Source organism: Aquila chrysaetos, chromosome 1 (genome assembly GCF_900496995.4).
Source record: "Aquila chrysaetos chrysaetos chromosome 1, bAquChr1.4, whole genome shotgun sequence".
NCBI lineage: Eukaryota > Metazoa > Chordata > Aves > Accipitriformes > Accipitridae > Aquila > Aquila chrysaetos.
In genome coordinates, this window is record NC_044004.1 from 50,677,847 (window position 1) to 50,693,121 (window position 15,275).

Consider the following 15,275-nt stretch of genomic DNA (forward strand, 5'->3'; position numbering starts at 1 on the left):
TCCCTGTATTTTGCAAGGCTTTTCTTCAATGGAACAGTGAAGTCTACTTGATTCAATTGTAAAGGCATTACATTCTAAAATTTGCAAATTATCACTGTAATACAAAGAGAATATTTTGTATATTTAATTTTGTGAATTATTTTATATTTTGTGTTTTAATTTCATTACAAAATACAAGGCATAAATATTTATTTCACACCGAGCACTGGACCTGAAATGCAATCAGTTTGCAAGCATTGTTCCTAACAGAGTTTGTTCTGACCCTGCTTTCAATAAAATGAGTGAAGTGCTGGTCTGAATGTCATTTTAGCAGAGGGAACAGTCAAATTAATATATTCTGAGAAGCTTTTCTTCTTTTTTAATAATGTGAAAATCTTGTGGACTGAAGCCTGAAAAGTTTCTAGTTGGAAGGGGAAGGAGGAAAAGCAAAATAAATATATAAGGATGGAGTGGGAGAAGTGGTAAAAATAATAAGAGATATAAAAAGAAAAGGGAATAAAAGGTTGTTAGCTGACTGTAGTAGGAAAAAGATTTTGACAGCAAGTGGAAAAAGAAGAGACTGAAACGGCAAAAAAACAGCAGAGTTTTGGTTCTCTGGTGTTCCAGTGTGCATCATCTTCAGATTGTTGTATGCAGGCCTTCCCCAGTCATCTGGCATGCCTGGTTGGAGAGGAGCCTCTTGTTAACACTTTTTTGCTGCCAGAGCAACACCAAAATATTTCATTAAAAAGAAGGAAGAGCAGCCTGAGCAAATAATTAAAGAACAGGATTCTATAGCTTCTGACACTGGCTGACAGGACAGATAAAGACGTATGTATTTGTGCTGGAGGAGGGGAGAAAGTTGTCTCATCCCACTCTCCTGGAGTGATAAGTATTTGCAGCTTGCAATTTGACAAGATTGATGGGTTAAGACTTGGGCTGCGGACTGTGCTGGCTGGCACTAAGCTGCTTTCAAAAACTCTGCAGAAACTTGGCTACCCGTGCCCCATTGCTCAGACTAGCAGCAGTAGCATCTGTTCTTCCCCATGCACTAAACTTGAATCACAGCTTCCAGCGTGTGATTTAACAAATAAAATTCCAGCTGTTGACATGAGAAAATCCTGCATGCCTGTGTGCTCAGTCCTCCAGCCCAGATGAGTTTGTGTTCTAGCTGGCAGGTGTTGCCAGCTGCTCCTTGGAGTACTAGAGGTTTGAATACCCTCTGATGACTTTAGTTAATAATGTTACAGGGGCAGTTTCTTCTTCTTGCCTTTGCCTCAGCAAGAGCCAGTCATGCCTCAGTGCCTCACCTCAGACTTGTCCATTTTTGACTTGCATTTCTGACAGATTCCAGGTGATGAAAAGAAGCAACAAAAATGGCCATCCTGGACACAATGATACTGTAAGTAACTCCTATGTAGTGTTCTGCCATACCTTTCAAGGCAGTATACATCTCCTTTCAGTGTTAAACAACATTAGCAGCATTCCCTTAGGAGAAGAGAGTGGGTCTTTACTGTCATTTCATCTTCATGTAGCTCAGCAAGCCACTACTCCCTCAGCTGCCAGCATCTATCACAAAGAAGGAGTGTACACTCGTCTGCCTCTCTGATAATCCATCTCAAAGTCCATCTCCCCATGTCGTTGAGTGCTGCCAGAGATCTATTCTGTGCTTCTGAATCCAGGAAAACTGCAAATGCTGGTTCATGGTAGAAGCTCCAAAATTTCTTTTTCATATTGCAGTTCCATCCTGCAATATGAAAGGCCAAACCTTCATCATCTACATGTAGAAATGGAAGAGATTCTTGTAAGGAACTGTTTGCTGAGAATACCACAGGTTTGTGAGGGGTGTTGCTCAGCTTTTCTGACACATCCTCTGTGGAACTATGTTACCAAATGGGTAGTAGGTTAAGATGCATGCAAATACAGAAGAGTTGGGGGGTGGAAGGTGTTGCATTTTAACTCTTGTTTAGGAAGAGGTCAAGGATCTCTAGGGCCCCATTTATGGGACCTGCTGTTTGTGAAATCCGAAGATTTCACAAGATCAGAGGTCAAGGCGGTGTTTCCATTTAAAGATTTAAGGGTCTCTCCCAGCCTTCTACCATTTCCCTCTTAGTCTCTGCTTCTAGGTCAGTCTCTGAAAGTAATGGCAGCAACTTAATATGGAGCTATTAGGGAACTAAGCTTCATACCTCCTTTTTCTTATGAATCAGATTGATCTTTGCTTTTAAAGTTCATTCCGAACATGGTTGCTGCCTTCTGTCTCACAGTATCTCTTTTTCTTCTGGCCTTTCTTTTAGCCCTTTATCTGCCAGGTAACGATGCTCTTTCAGGTTTGACTTTGTTTCCTTTTCTCTGAAGTAATCAATTTGAGTTATTTCTTTTTTATATAGCTACTGTTAAGAGAATAGCTTTCAGAGCTATCTACATGGATTAAGGATTTGCCTTCCTGGTGTCAAAGATAATAATCTCCATAATTTTGAAAGTCAAGTGTTGTTGTCTGGAGAAACCTGCCGGGCAGGGAGACTGGGTTTTTCTTTTGGGATTTAATAAGGCTTTTACATGGTCATCTTCAAATCTCCATCTTAAGCCTGCCTCTGCAGATGAAACTTTCTTTTGTTGTGTGGTCCTGCAGTGCTAGCATGTTTTCTCTCCTGTCAGGAAAGATATCTTTGCCCTTTACCCTCTTCTGCTTTTGGGTATATCTTGTTTGCTTCTACATACCTACCTTCTCTGTGGTGGCACTGTTTCTATGCTAGCAGGAGGAGTTCCTGAGCAGAAAAGTGAAAGCACTCATTTCCTATTCTTCCTTCTTTTAACCTCTAAGAGACAGAGACACTCTGGTTATTTCTTTGTCTACCTCTCTGCAAGATGATGCTCGTCATCTTTTCTGTCCTTCCCTACCCCAGGCATCTATGTGTTTGAAAAAGCTCTTCTCTCATAAATCTCCTCCCCCTTATTTGTCAACACTTAGCCCAACTTGCAGTACAACAGGGTCACGATGTTAATGTGTAGACCTGATGCCAAGCCGTGTCACACAGTCTTGAGGTTCAGAGATACAGTCAGAAATTTGTATTGTCTCTCAAAGGTCAGATCTACTGGTGAAACATTTAGTAGTCAGTAGTTTGGACATTACAGCCCTCTGAGAAGGAACAGATTTGTATACTCACTGGAGATCAAGAGTAGAAGAGTCCTGGTCTGTCACCCAACTAAACCTTTTCCAAATGAGGGCTTATTCCATCAGTGTATTTGCAGTATTTTTATTCTGTTCTTCCTGTGCTTTTTAACTCTCCAGCCATTTCATTAATTCTTTCCATTTCACCTTTATTATACATTCTTATCTTTTTCTCCAGTTTATGAACATCTGCCTGGTCTGGAGGTGTCCAACAATAATTTGAGAATAACATCCCAGCTGTGGTTTCTGCACAGTTGAATGCACAGAGGAATGTTCCTTCAATCTGTGATCCACAAAGCAATGTTTTGTAGCTGGTACACATTTCTAAATACTTCTAGGAGCTATGCCATTCCTGATATCTGACCAGCTCTGGACTTCATACCATAACCCAGGTGGTATAATACCTGAATAAATTTCTGAAACGTATTCAATTGCAAGGAAAAATTTCTTTTTAATGCAGACTACTTCTTTGTTCTCCTTCTGCCAAGTGATGGAATGAAAAGGAATGCAAGCATTTCTGTCTTGTTTTTTATGTAATCCTCATTCTCGCCCAATGATGCTCTGCCCTAGCACTACTGTGTAGGTGAAATCAAGCTGGTTTTGTCTTCACTCGTTTACAGCTCAAAACAGTGGATATTTGTTTTTCCTCGAAGAGATCATCTGATGCACCAGACCTCTAAATTAAGATACTGAGTGATTTGCAGATTCTGAATTGGTGAGCTGTTCAGTTCATTTTCCCTGTCATTAGCTGTTAGAAAGCACTATGTGAAATTTGTGATGTGATGTTTTTCTGAATTTTACTATACTAAGTCTGTCCTGTTCAGCAATCTAATTAAGTACTACTGGCTGTGTTCTGAAGATGAAGCACTTAAATTACCACTGGAAACACAGTGGAGTGACAAATGTCTTCCTTAAGCATTTTGTAATCCTTGTCCTTAGGAATTGGGTTTTGTGGTTTGTTTTTTGGGGTGGTTTTTTTTGTTTTTTACATAAGAAAAGTAGTTTAAGCCTTTCATCCCTGTGCTTATTTATCTCTCGAGTTCAAACTTGTTGCAGCTAGCTCATCTACAGTCAGCAGACCGACGTAACTTGTTTTCCTGGAGCAGCATCTATAAGTTTGTCCCTAAAACGTAATTATCAACTATGAAATTAAATTACTCAGTACTGCTATAAAATGACCAAGGAAGTTGCACAATTTGGGTGGCTGAAGTTGACAAGCCATGTGGCTGATGAACAGAAGCACAGCCCCTTTCCTGCTCATTAAGAGCATCATTCTTTAGCTGAGGTTAGGGACCTTTATTTCTGTAGTACCTCGTGTGCAAGAGCATTGTAGCATGAATATAAAAGAATTATTTTGAGTTATTTGAAATCTGTGTTTCTAGAAGAAAATTTTTTGTATATGATGATATGTCCAGTCTTGGCACTATACAAACAAATGTCAATGAGATATTTTCCCAAGGAAGCTTACGACCTAGTCTAAAAATGAAGGTGTAAGATGGGTACACTGCTTAAAATTAGAATGCAAATTGGTACCTGAGCAGCAAAGGAAAAGCCTGATCATTTCCACAGTGGAAAAGTTCAGGAATGTCTCTTAAGATTGTGATGTTGCGACTTGTTTTCCTACCCCATTAATCAGAATGATAAAGTGGCAACAGGAGGTATTCCACCGCATCCGGAATGTCTTCCTGATGTACACTTATGATTGACGCAGTTCATTTTAGAAGTCTGTAAGAGAGCAGCATCAGGCAGAAACAGACTATTGTGATTGGAAAGAAAGATTATATCATAAATTCTATCCCAGTGAAAAGAGAGTTGTTGCCTGCTCAGAGGTTTTTTTTCCTTAGTATGCCATATTCAAATAGTCATCTTGCCAGGAGTCAGGACACCTTTCAAAACAGTTTTATGCAAAACTGTGAAACAAAGGTCCCTTCTGCGATTAGAAACCTCTCTGCTCTTCCCTTAATTCAGAGGAGGTGAAACACTGTTTTGAAGGGAGCTTGTAAGACAAACTACAAAAGTTTAAGATACTATTTTTATTGCTGCTGCTCTCTACAGGCAGTATGGTCTAATTAGAATAAAGGTTTTGTTTGACAAAGGTTAGATTGGAGTTTGCTGCATACCTGCAGTTTCCAATTTTACCAAACCTGAAGATAATTATAGACAAGGTAAAGAAGTCCAAGGTAAAGAAGTCCCATATATTAAAGTCTACATGAAACATTTTAAAATCTCTTCTTCTCCCTCCTGTTGTTTTTTTCTTTTGACATCATTCATCAGCAGATGTTGTAGAATAGTTAACAATAAACGTACGGGTGTCTTTAGGTATTTTCTGCCAAGTCATACTTGTTTGTCTGTTTGTGTAAGAGTCGCCCTTACTGGTGCATATCCATGTGGGGACCTCCTGAACATGAGAGTAGCCATAATATGTCAAGGCCAGAGCTGTCTCTCAAAATCAGGGTGTTGCCTCTTTATATGGGAAGTGCATTCTCGCAATAAGACAAAATGAAATGATGGTAATTCTAAATCACTATATAGTGTTGTAAATTAGATGTACAATGAGACATCATATATTTGGTAAGATTGTTGTTTGTTGATTTTAATAGCCTTCGAGATGACAACTTGAGAATGAGAGAAACACATTAAGATTGTTATCAGATAGCATTATATAGAGATTTTCGTAGTAGAAGGCAAGAACAGGCAATATTAGTTCTTAAAACAGTTCCTGCAGCTGTTATTGATCATGCAGGTAACGGATGATACAAGATCCTTACATAAGATCTCTCAGTTTAAAGTTGCCCATAAAATGGGGAATTCATAACTTCAATCTGAAAATGCAGCTTTCTTCTGAGGCTGTGGCAGCATTACCATCTAGGAGCTGCTGAAGACTCTTTAGCAAGATAGGAAGGGAAACTGATGGAGCTTGGAGCCAGCGCTCCCATGTTGCCTGTGGACAATTTGTTGAAACCAATTTTCTGATTTCAGTAGAAGCAGCTCAGCAGCCTGCAGCTCTGGTGATTCCTCGGGGCCCCTTTTGTTTGTGCAGGTGAACGAGGGGCAGCAAGTCCAAGGCGGCTGACCTTGAACAGGGATCATCAAATCAGCTGTTGGTAAAAAAGCGGTGTGAAAATACCTAAGGCTCAATGAAAATAGTATCAAACTGCTGTATGTACGGTTTTTAAATGTAAAAAATGCATTTCTTGTATTCCTAGGCAACACATTTTCAAGAAGGCTGCAGGCAAAAATACCTGCTTTAGCATAAATTGTAGGTATACAGGTTGACAGTGATTGCCATCTTGTGTACAGTGATCTTCCTTGAAATGCACAGTACCTGCTTTGACTTAATTACAGCTGCCATAAAACTTTAAAATAATGTGAGCATCTCACATGAGGGTCTACTTTACTTAATAAAAGTGGAGTTGTACTCTTTTTAATTACTAGCAAGTAAGACAGTGTGATTGGCTTGGTAACTGTGAATGTGAGTCTTGGAAGGTAAGTGCCCTCTAGGGATTCCTGTTAGTAAGTCTCTTGCCAGGTATTGCAAGACATGGGAGGAGGGGTTAATTGATAGCTCAATTAAATCTCTTTTCTTAATGTTAAGTGATCAGTTTGATACACCTTGCAGGTGCAGTATACAATACTGCTGTTTGTGATAGCTAGTTTCTACTTTTCTAGTGTTTCTAGTGCTATATAAGCAGCATGTTAATTTTAAATATCAGTCTCTTTACTACCATCATTCACTTCATGGGGGGGGGGGGGCTAATAATCCCACAGAATGAGTAGTTCGTGTAGCACGGCATTGTCTTTAGGTACTTCGTTTCTGTAATTAGCATACAAGCTTGTAATGCCAGATTAGTATTTTTAACTATTAAATCTGTAACATTAATGAATGCTCTTTCTCACAAGAAAGGAAAATAAGTCCTTAAAAAAAAATAATAATCATTGAGGTAGGGCCTTCCTGCTTCCTCCTTCCTGAAGCGTATGTAAGCACAGCATTTATAAAAGCCTTTTAGGCAACCTAAAGAGCAACTGGCAATGCTGCCTTGTGAGTCCTGATACACTAGGCCTGGATATCGGGGGGAGCAGCCCTCCAGGATCGCTGCTTCCACAGGTTGTATGGTTTGTGATTGCAGAGTTGAAGCATGCAGACTGGCAGAGGTCTCAGCCCTGTCTCCAGGTTCGGGTGCCGGGAGCATCAGTTAGCTCCTCCTCGGAGAGGCAGCTGCAGCACGGCACGCAGCTTCGCTGAAGCTGCTGTGGTTCAGAAGGCAAGCACGCCAAACATCAAGTGGCTGGCTGCAGCTAAATAACTAATTCCTGGTCTGTTGTGGAAGACATGGTATTCTGTGTTCGTTCATGGGACTGTGGTGTCTGCGTCGCCTTGCTTGAGGAGAAGGAAGTAGCTCGCCTTTCTGAAAGGCTGGAATAGAAGTTGTCTGAAGATTTGGGATGTCGCTGTTTTGCTTCACTTACTTCATTTGTCTTGCAACTATAAGCTTGAAACATTTTGGATTTCTTCTCTAATGAAGTTATTTGGCAAATACAGGTCTAATAGCCCTAGAAATAAAAAATGCACAGTCCCAGCTTGAGTCATAATAGTTTTTCTTTTAATTTTAAGCACTGAATAAGACTCCAGGGTTGATATATCTTTATTGAGAACATCCCTATTAATAATGCTTAATATGAGTAAAGCATCATCTTGGAAGTCTGCCATCATTGTTTTAGAAGTAGCATGCAGACAAGAATGGGAGTAGTTTAATTGTAGTGAGGTTAAAGGATCCTGCAGTGGTCCAAAGATATAGTATTTGTTCCAATTTTTTCTGGAGTTTAGACCTTTCAATAGACTGACGTTTCCCCAGTCCCTTTCAGGTTTTCAGAGTTATTAATTCAGTTGATAAAAACTGGATTTAGTAACCAAGGCAATTGTCAGAATAAACAGTACTGAAGTATTCTGCTAATGTCAATAGTGGTGTAATCTTTGTCTACATTTTCATTAGTGTTTATGATATGCAGAAGCCAGCTGTTTTATAATAGGGGCAGGTATAATATCTTGTGGATCAGTCCAAATTGTTAATTCAGTAGTAGAAGCCTTTCTGAAACAGAATAATAGATCCTAATGATTTGAATGGCCAAACACTTAAAAGATTTGACTCATTTTGTTGGTGGTGGCATTTTGTATTTTGGAGACACTTTAGGGATCTTCAGGTTAGGAATGTTAGAGGTCCTTATTTTGAGCATAGATGATTCTGAAGATGGGTCTTATGGAAACTTGCGTAACTGCTTCCCTAAATAAACTGAGTTACCCAGATGTTTTTCTTAGAGATGCCCTGTGCTGTCATTTCTGACAGTACAAGCTGTGTCCTCACTGTGGTATGCAGGACACTTGGTAGGTGTCAAAGTAGTTACTCTTTCTGGACCAAAGTAGCTAAGTGTTGAGACTGTAGTAAAATATAATACAGACTACTCCAAGTTATGGTCATACTAAATATGTATTAATTCCTGGAAATCTATACTATTTATGGATATATAGCACCTGCTGCTGTTTACCACAGGTGAGACCATTTGTCTTCATTTTTGTTTTTTTAAATCTTGATAATAGTGAAATCTGATGTCTCACCTGTAATACTGTATAATGATGTTTTAATGCTGACAGTAAATCTGCACTTGGCTTAATACTGAGATATATGTAAGTCTTCCCATGTGTTCAAGCTGGTTTATATATGGGGTTTTAATGTAATAAAATTGTGTTGTTTGGTTGTGCGCCACAAAATAAATTGCAACAAAGATCCCTTTAAAATCCTCTGCTTCTCAGCCTTGGGAAACAGGAAACAGCATCACCCATTCATGTAAGAAATCAGTTCCTTCGTACTGAGACAGCACACAAAATTTGTTTCATAATAAAAAGCTTTTAAAATAAACTTCAACGGGAATTACGTTGTCAAAGTCAAAAGCTTTCAGTTAAAACTCTGACAAATTAGCTGTGGAGAAAGGTGTTATTATTACTCTGCTATTATGCAGCAAGGTGCATTACTGCTGAAGATGTGTATTTTGCAGGAAACTGCGTACAGTTTGCTCCACATGTCTTAGCACAGTACAGAATATGTATGGCTACTTGTTTGGTGCAGAGCTGAAGACAAACATTCCTGCTATGGGATAAATGCATTATTTCTTGTTCTGCAGTCTGCCTCTCGTGCACTTGTTGCAACAAGTGTATGTACAAGCAGTTTTATAACCTGTGAGTATGCAGCCTGAACTGCATAAATTTGCTCACGAATTAAAAAAAACAAACAACCTAGCATTTTAAAAACTAATTAAATTACAGCATTAAAAAGAAAAAAACCAAACCCAAACAAACAAAACCTAAACAAAACGAAGTTGGGCCATTATTTAAATTAACTTTAAATTATAAGCTTGTTATTGCCCTGGGAGATACCTGGCTTCTTCCCCACCTTAAGGAACATTTATTTGGTTTGACAACACGAACGCCATGCTTGTGCTGTGTATTTGTTAATTTGGCTAATCACAGAAAGGAAGTGTAACTTATCTTGATCCAATGTGTAAGAGAAATGAAGTGTACTTAAATTGCAGGAAGTGCAGGACTTCAAATTTATGTGGCTCCCATTCTTCATCTTGTTTTGTTTTACTTTGCAGTCCACTCCCTTACACCTAGCAGCAGGCTACAACAGAGTTCGAATAGTCCAACTTCTGCTTCAGCATGGTGCAGATGTGCACGCAAAGGACAAAGGGTATGTAAAATGAATTGATTTATTATCTGTTTTCAGCGGTGGTTTTGTATTGATCAAGATGAAGAATTATTTCTCTGTTTCACATTGCAGCGTAATCTCCAGTAGTTGGCTGAGAATGTGATATTTCCTTCCAAAATCTTAGTGTGAATCATAAATAAACTTTTGTTAGAGCCCCAATAACAGACTAGGAGTGATCGCACTTGTTTTAAGTCTTCATTGCGCCTTTAATTTTTTTTCCAAACTTTATTCTTTACTTCCATGCACAAACTACGCTGTGAAATCATGGACTAACGGCATTATTTGAGGGAAGGCGATGGGGAAAAGATACATGGGCATAATGCAAAAAATGTGCATTGAAAAACTTACCTATGGTCTTATTATCTCATTGCGTATATATGGATGTAATTCCAAGTAGTATCAGTAATGCTCATGTGCTCACAACTAGTGGTCCTCAGAGACCTATCTTGATTGATGTTGCCAGCAAAAATTAAGATATAGTAGAAGTTAAGCTATTCTATTTTTGCAGTAAGGATGGTAGTTATGTAAGATACCAACAAAAAGTGCACAGCAGTCAGAAATCTGGAATGATACGTGTTGTACATTGTCCTCAGCCACACATTTCTGAACTCTAAGGTGATGATTCTCATGGTGGTCTGATAGGAAGGCTTTGTCCTAACATTGTAGAAATTTGGCCACTGGTTAAAGGCATGCCTTTTGTAGTCAGAGTCCATAGAGGTAAGATATTAATGAGTGTGTGTCCTGTCTCCATCAGCAAACTTGAGGCACTTCCTATATCTTCATTTCCTGAGTCCAGCCTAGCGTTAAAAGAGATTTTAAATTACGATCTTAGGGTTTTTTCTTTTTTTTTTCCTTTTCTTTCCAAAACCAGTCCCAAGCGTACTTAAACTCTTGAAGATTGACTAATTGTAGCACTTTTGTCTGTACATTCACCCCCGAATGGCTTTTTTGATCAGAATTGTTGTTAAATGCAGGGTGGCACATTATGTAAGTTAAAAAAAAAAAAACAACACAGTAAAGCTGCATGTAATACCTATTCAGGTAGATCCAGCATTGTTAAGCAAGTTTTAGGTATTTCACACCTTTCTGAAATTTCAGCATCCCTTGGTAGAAAATTCCAGCGTAGATGCTTTAATGAGATTTGATCATTGAGATTTCCACTTGCTTGGAAAGTATGAAAAGTAATTTAAGTTGAACTTGGGGCGGGGCGGGGGGGGGGGGGGGAATGGTACACTTACTTTGTATTAAACTTAAAAACAACCAAAACGTACTCAGAAATGTCTGACATCCCAGTAAGCTCCCACTGTTTTTAGCAGCATCACACATTTACAATCAGTGTGGTGTTTTGTTTTTAATTTTAAGTAAATAGGCTATAAATAAATGTCATTTATGGAGCTAAATTAGGTTACACTGATTTCATAGACCACTTAAGATTCTCTTCAATGGGGTCACTTCAGAGAGAGTCCTGAGGAGCTGTGCCGCATCTTGACAATGGTCATCACTTCGAGTTACTCCCGAAGAGGACCACAGCCAAGGAAGCAGCTCTTTCTCCACTGGCCCTGTCTTTGCCTTACTGCTGTTGTGTACAAAGTCACAATGTGCTGGAAAAGAAAAGGGGAGGATATGCTGCAGAAGTGGCCAGGTGGATTGCTGCGGTGACTGTCTTTGCTGATGAGACCTTGAAGGCCTCAGTCCTTTTAGATGACCATCATTTTGGAAGAGGGCAGGGGTTTTTTTGAGTGCTCTGTGGACTGGATACTATCTGTCTCTCTCACACCCATTGGTTGCAATTAAGAAAAGTAACGATGGAAAATAGCAGTTTGAAAAATTTCCCCCAAACAAATTTCCCTCTCCTGTGACAAGTGCAGTGCTACTTCTGAGAGCATCTACCTTAAAATTAAGTTTACCCTGTTGTCTAGTATGTGCTGTCCTAATGCTTTTTGCGTTGATTTTGCAATTCCAGGAATCATCCCCTGTATTTTTCATAAATGGTGAAGGGTTAATTATTGTTTTCAGTGTATTGTGCATTCTGATGTTTGTTGAGCCATAACTAGCCTGTCTTGCTTGGCTTGAATTAAACTCGTTTTGTTCTCTGTAATAATTGTCCTCTTTGCGTCTCCCTTTCAATGCATGAATTTTTTTATTACATCTTGTGCTTATGACTAGATCCCTGTTACTTACTTTGCTAGTGTCATTTTTAGGTATGGCCTCCAGTAATATAGCTGTACAAAAATTACAGGGACTCTCTTAGAAGTATCTTGCACGGTTAAGTAGGTTGTATTGTAAAAAAATGGGGGTAAAATCGGGTCATTCCACAGTCTGGAGCAGCAATTTCAGTCTGCTTTCTATGGATATTTGTACATCTTCATAATATACCCAGGAGTTAACGTTAGCGTTATCTGGGGAGTTTTGCCTTTCGCATAGCACTTTAAACAAACAGGAGTTCATATTTGGGCAGAAACAGAACACTGATTTCTCTTGAGCAAATTGAATGTGGAATGGGACTTTCCTCCCCGCTTAATACCTTCAAGAAAGATCATTTCAAAGCCAATTAATGCTAATCTTAGTGGCAGATTAAACATCTGTGGCCTCTTAGGACCAAAAAAAACAAAACCATTTTAATGCCAATCTTAAGTAACACGTTGTTTGGGAAGGTTAGATTTTTTTTCCCATTAGTTTGTGAATCTTAATTTTTAAATATTTGCATATTTAAATATTTTAGATTTAATTTGATTTCTGTTCATTTCTCAGTAGAGAGAAAATTGTTCCTCCTTTAAAAATGCTGTTTAAATAAATTTGTCATTTGCCTTCTTCCATACAGTGGTCTTGTGCCTCTTCATAATGCATGTTCATATGGACACTATGAGGTTACAGAGCTGCTGCTTAAGGTAAGCAGAGGGATGGGAAGTAGATTTAGATATGTTAGGTGAGATATGAACTGTTTATACCAGAGTTGAAAAGGAAAATCTTTTTTTTTTTTTTTTTTTTTTTCCTTCCCCCTGTAGTAACATTTTTCAAACATCCTGTATGTCATTTCAGAAGTCTGCAACTTTACATCTTTCTGTGGCATGGTATATGTGGGTTTTTTCCCTACCTAATTTCTTTGGACAGATAGTAGAGTTTCATTTATTTGAATTTTTCCATGGAAAAATCTGTTCTATTGAAAAACTAGCTCATACAGAAATTCTAATTTTTTTTTGAGGATTCAACAGTGGGTTTGTATGTACAGGTATTTTTATAATTAATTTTTTGTGTATGTGTTCATATATGAAAGAATGGAACCAGTTTTTACAATGAAATGAAAATCTGTAAGCTTTTAGTTGTTGAAGATGATTTCTTACTAATATAAGGCTTTCTTTGCTGTGCTAGCATGGTGCCTGTGTGAATGCTATGGACCTCTGGCAATTTACCCCCTTGCATGAGGCTGCTTCCAAGAACCGTGTGGAGGTCTGCTCCCTCCTGCTGAGTCACGGTGCGGATCCCACTTTAGTCAACTGCCACGGCAAGAGTGCGGTCGATATGGCTCCAACGCCTGAGCTAAGGGAGAGGCTGACCTGTAAGTGTTTTCAGACTGCAAACAGTTGTCAGTGGGTGTAAAGGGGTGCTTTCCTTTCAAGCCAGCCCTCTCATCCTTCACAAGTAGATGCAAAGCAGCAGCGTAACTGCAGCTGTGCCTCTCAGTTTGAAGTACACAAATACCTCTAATATACCTTTCGTGATATTGCCTGGTTTTCTTAGGTTTAAAATGTTTAAGGCACTGCTGAATCAGTGACCGTGGGGGTTTTTATGCTTAAAGTCCAGTTAAGTCACATAGGAGCCTCTATATCGAGGCTCTGTATCATACTTAGAGTAGCTTCTGGAAAGTAGGTAGCTTCGGTGTGCAAACTTGGACATGGAAATTCCAGCACCTTCTTTTGTGGTCTTTGCAATCCTTATGCTGTTTACAAAGCAGTGTTTCAGCTCATAATTTGAATTTGTCTTCCTTTGTTTGCCCTCTTTTGAGGATTTGTTTTCTCATTGCTATAAACTCTGAAAGATAATTAAATGAGACAAGCATGGAAACAAAGCATTATGAAGTTACAGAAAGCTCCTTCTTGAGAAGTAGATTCTGAACTCAATCATAAATAAGCTTTTGGTTTTTGTCTGTCACCTTTTCAGTATAGCAGAAGCCCCCTGACACACTAAGAATGTGATCCTGCACTTTTCACAGCCACAGCTAGTCAGGTTGTTGTCTGTCACTATTCTTTGCATGTGAAAGTGCTGAGATCATGTGCAGCAGAAAACTTTGCTCTAGGAGAAAAGAGGAGGGAGTTAATATCTTTTAGCTACTTCTCTACTCTCTATTCTGGGCAAGGTTAATTTACCATTTGTTTAAATTAGCAAGCAAAAAAAAATTTATATTAAAACTTTGTTTTATTTCTGTGTTTATAGTTTCTGGAGAGGAATGGGGAAAGATTCATGTCCATTAATATCCACTGAAATGTGTGCACAACTGTGAGCATTATGCCAAATTTGAGAGTATCTTGATGGGACATCCTGTATTTGCATACCCAAAATAACATGTTTAGTCTATTCTTGAGTTCTTTGGTTTTATACCTTAGGAATAACATTACATTTATTTGTTATTTCAGGATTTATTTGTATTTGTGCTTTGAGTAATGGTCTGTTTACAAAGAAATTTGAATTTTATTTGAAATGAAAACTTAAAGGTTATTATATTTATTTTTATTTCTAAATCCACAAATGTACTGGATGTTAAAACAAGGGTGGGAGAAGAAAGCCTCTCTTAAGCTTAGCATTTCAAGCTTGCTTATGAAAGAAAAATACTGATATTTTTACTGAGATTGTTGAGCGCTTTTTTTTTCCAATTCTAGTTCCCAGGTTCAGACATCATTCTTGCTAACCTAACTTTCCTATGTACATTTTAAGAGAAAGACTTTTAGTCCTTTTCAAATTCAGAATGATTTAAAACTAAAATGAACTAGCTGCTGAACTGAACAAGATGTGACACTGAAAATAACAAAATTACCTCTCCGTACTTGCAAAGATATAACTGCTATCAAAAGCTGTTTCATCTTTGTAGCAGACTGGATTCAAATGCTTAGCCAGGTAGCTTTCTTTAAGACCAACAGTTCAATATTTTATATTTCAATGATATATATTATTTATATATAAATTATATGTATTTATTCAGGCTTTACCTTGAATTATTTTAGTTGTAAATACAGTAAGGTTTTTGAAAAGCAACTGTAATGCTTTTTTTCTGAAGAGCATTTAATAGCATTGTGCTCACTTGAACACATGCATCGGTAATTCAGAGGTCACATATGCATTTAATATCAGGTGGCTGGAGGATAAGAGGGAGA

The 15,275-nt window shown here is 38.4% G+C and overlaps 1 protein-coding gene across 3 annotated transcripts in view; it reads left to right on the forward strand.

The window, feature by feature from the left end:
- The window catches only part of TNKS (tankyrase), a 146,904-nt gene that overhangs the window by 90,164 nt on the left and 41,465 nt on the right, over positions 1 to 15,275 (forward strand). For all 3 annotated transcript variants that reach the window (XM_030019717.1, XM_030019726.1, XM_041127669.1), the window contains 3 exons: positions 9,797 to 9,891; positions 12,731 to 12,797; positions 13,279 to 13,465. In XM_030019717.1, coding sequence (XP_029875577.1) covers positions 9,797 to 9,891; positions 12,731 to 12,797; positions 13,279 to 13,465 — 349 coding nt within the window. The remainder of the gene's footprint in view (positions 1 to 9,796; positions 9,892 to 12,730; positions 12,798 to 13,278; positions 13,466 to 15,275) is intronic.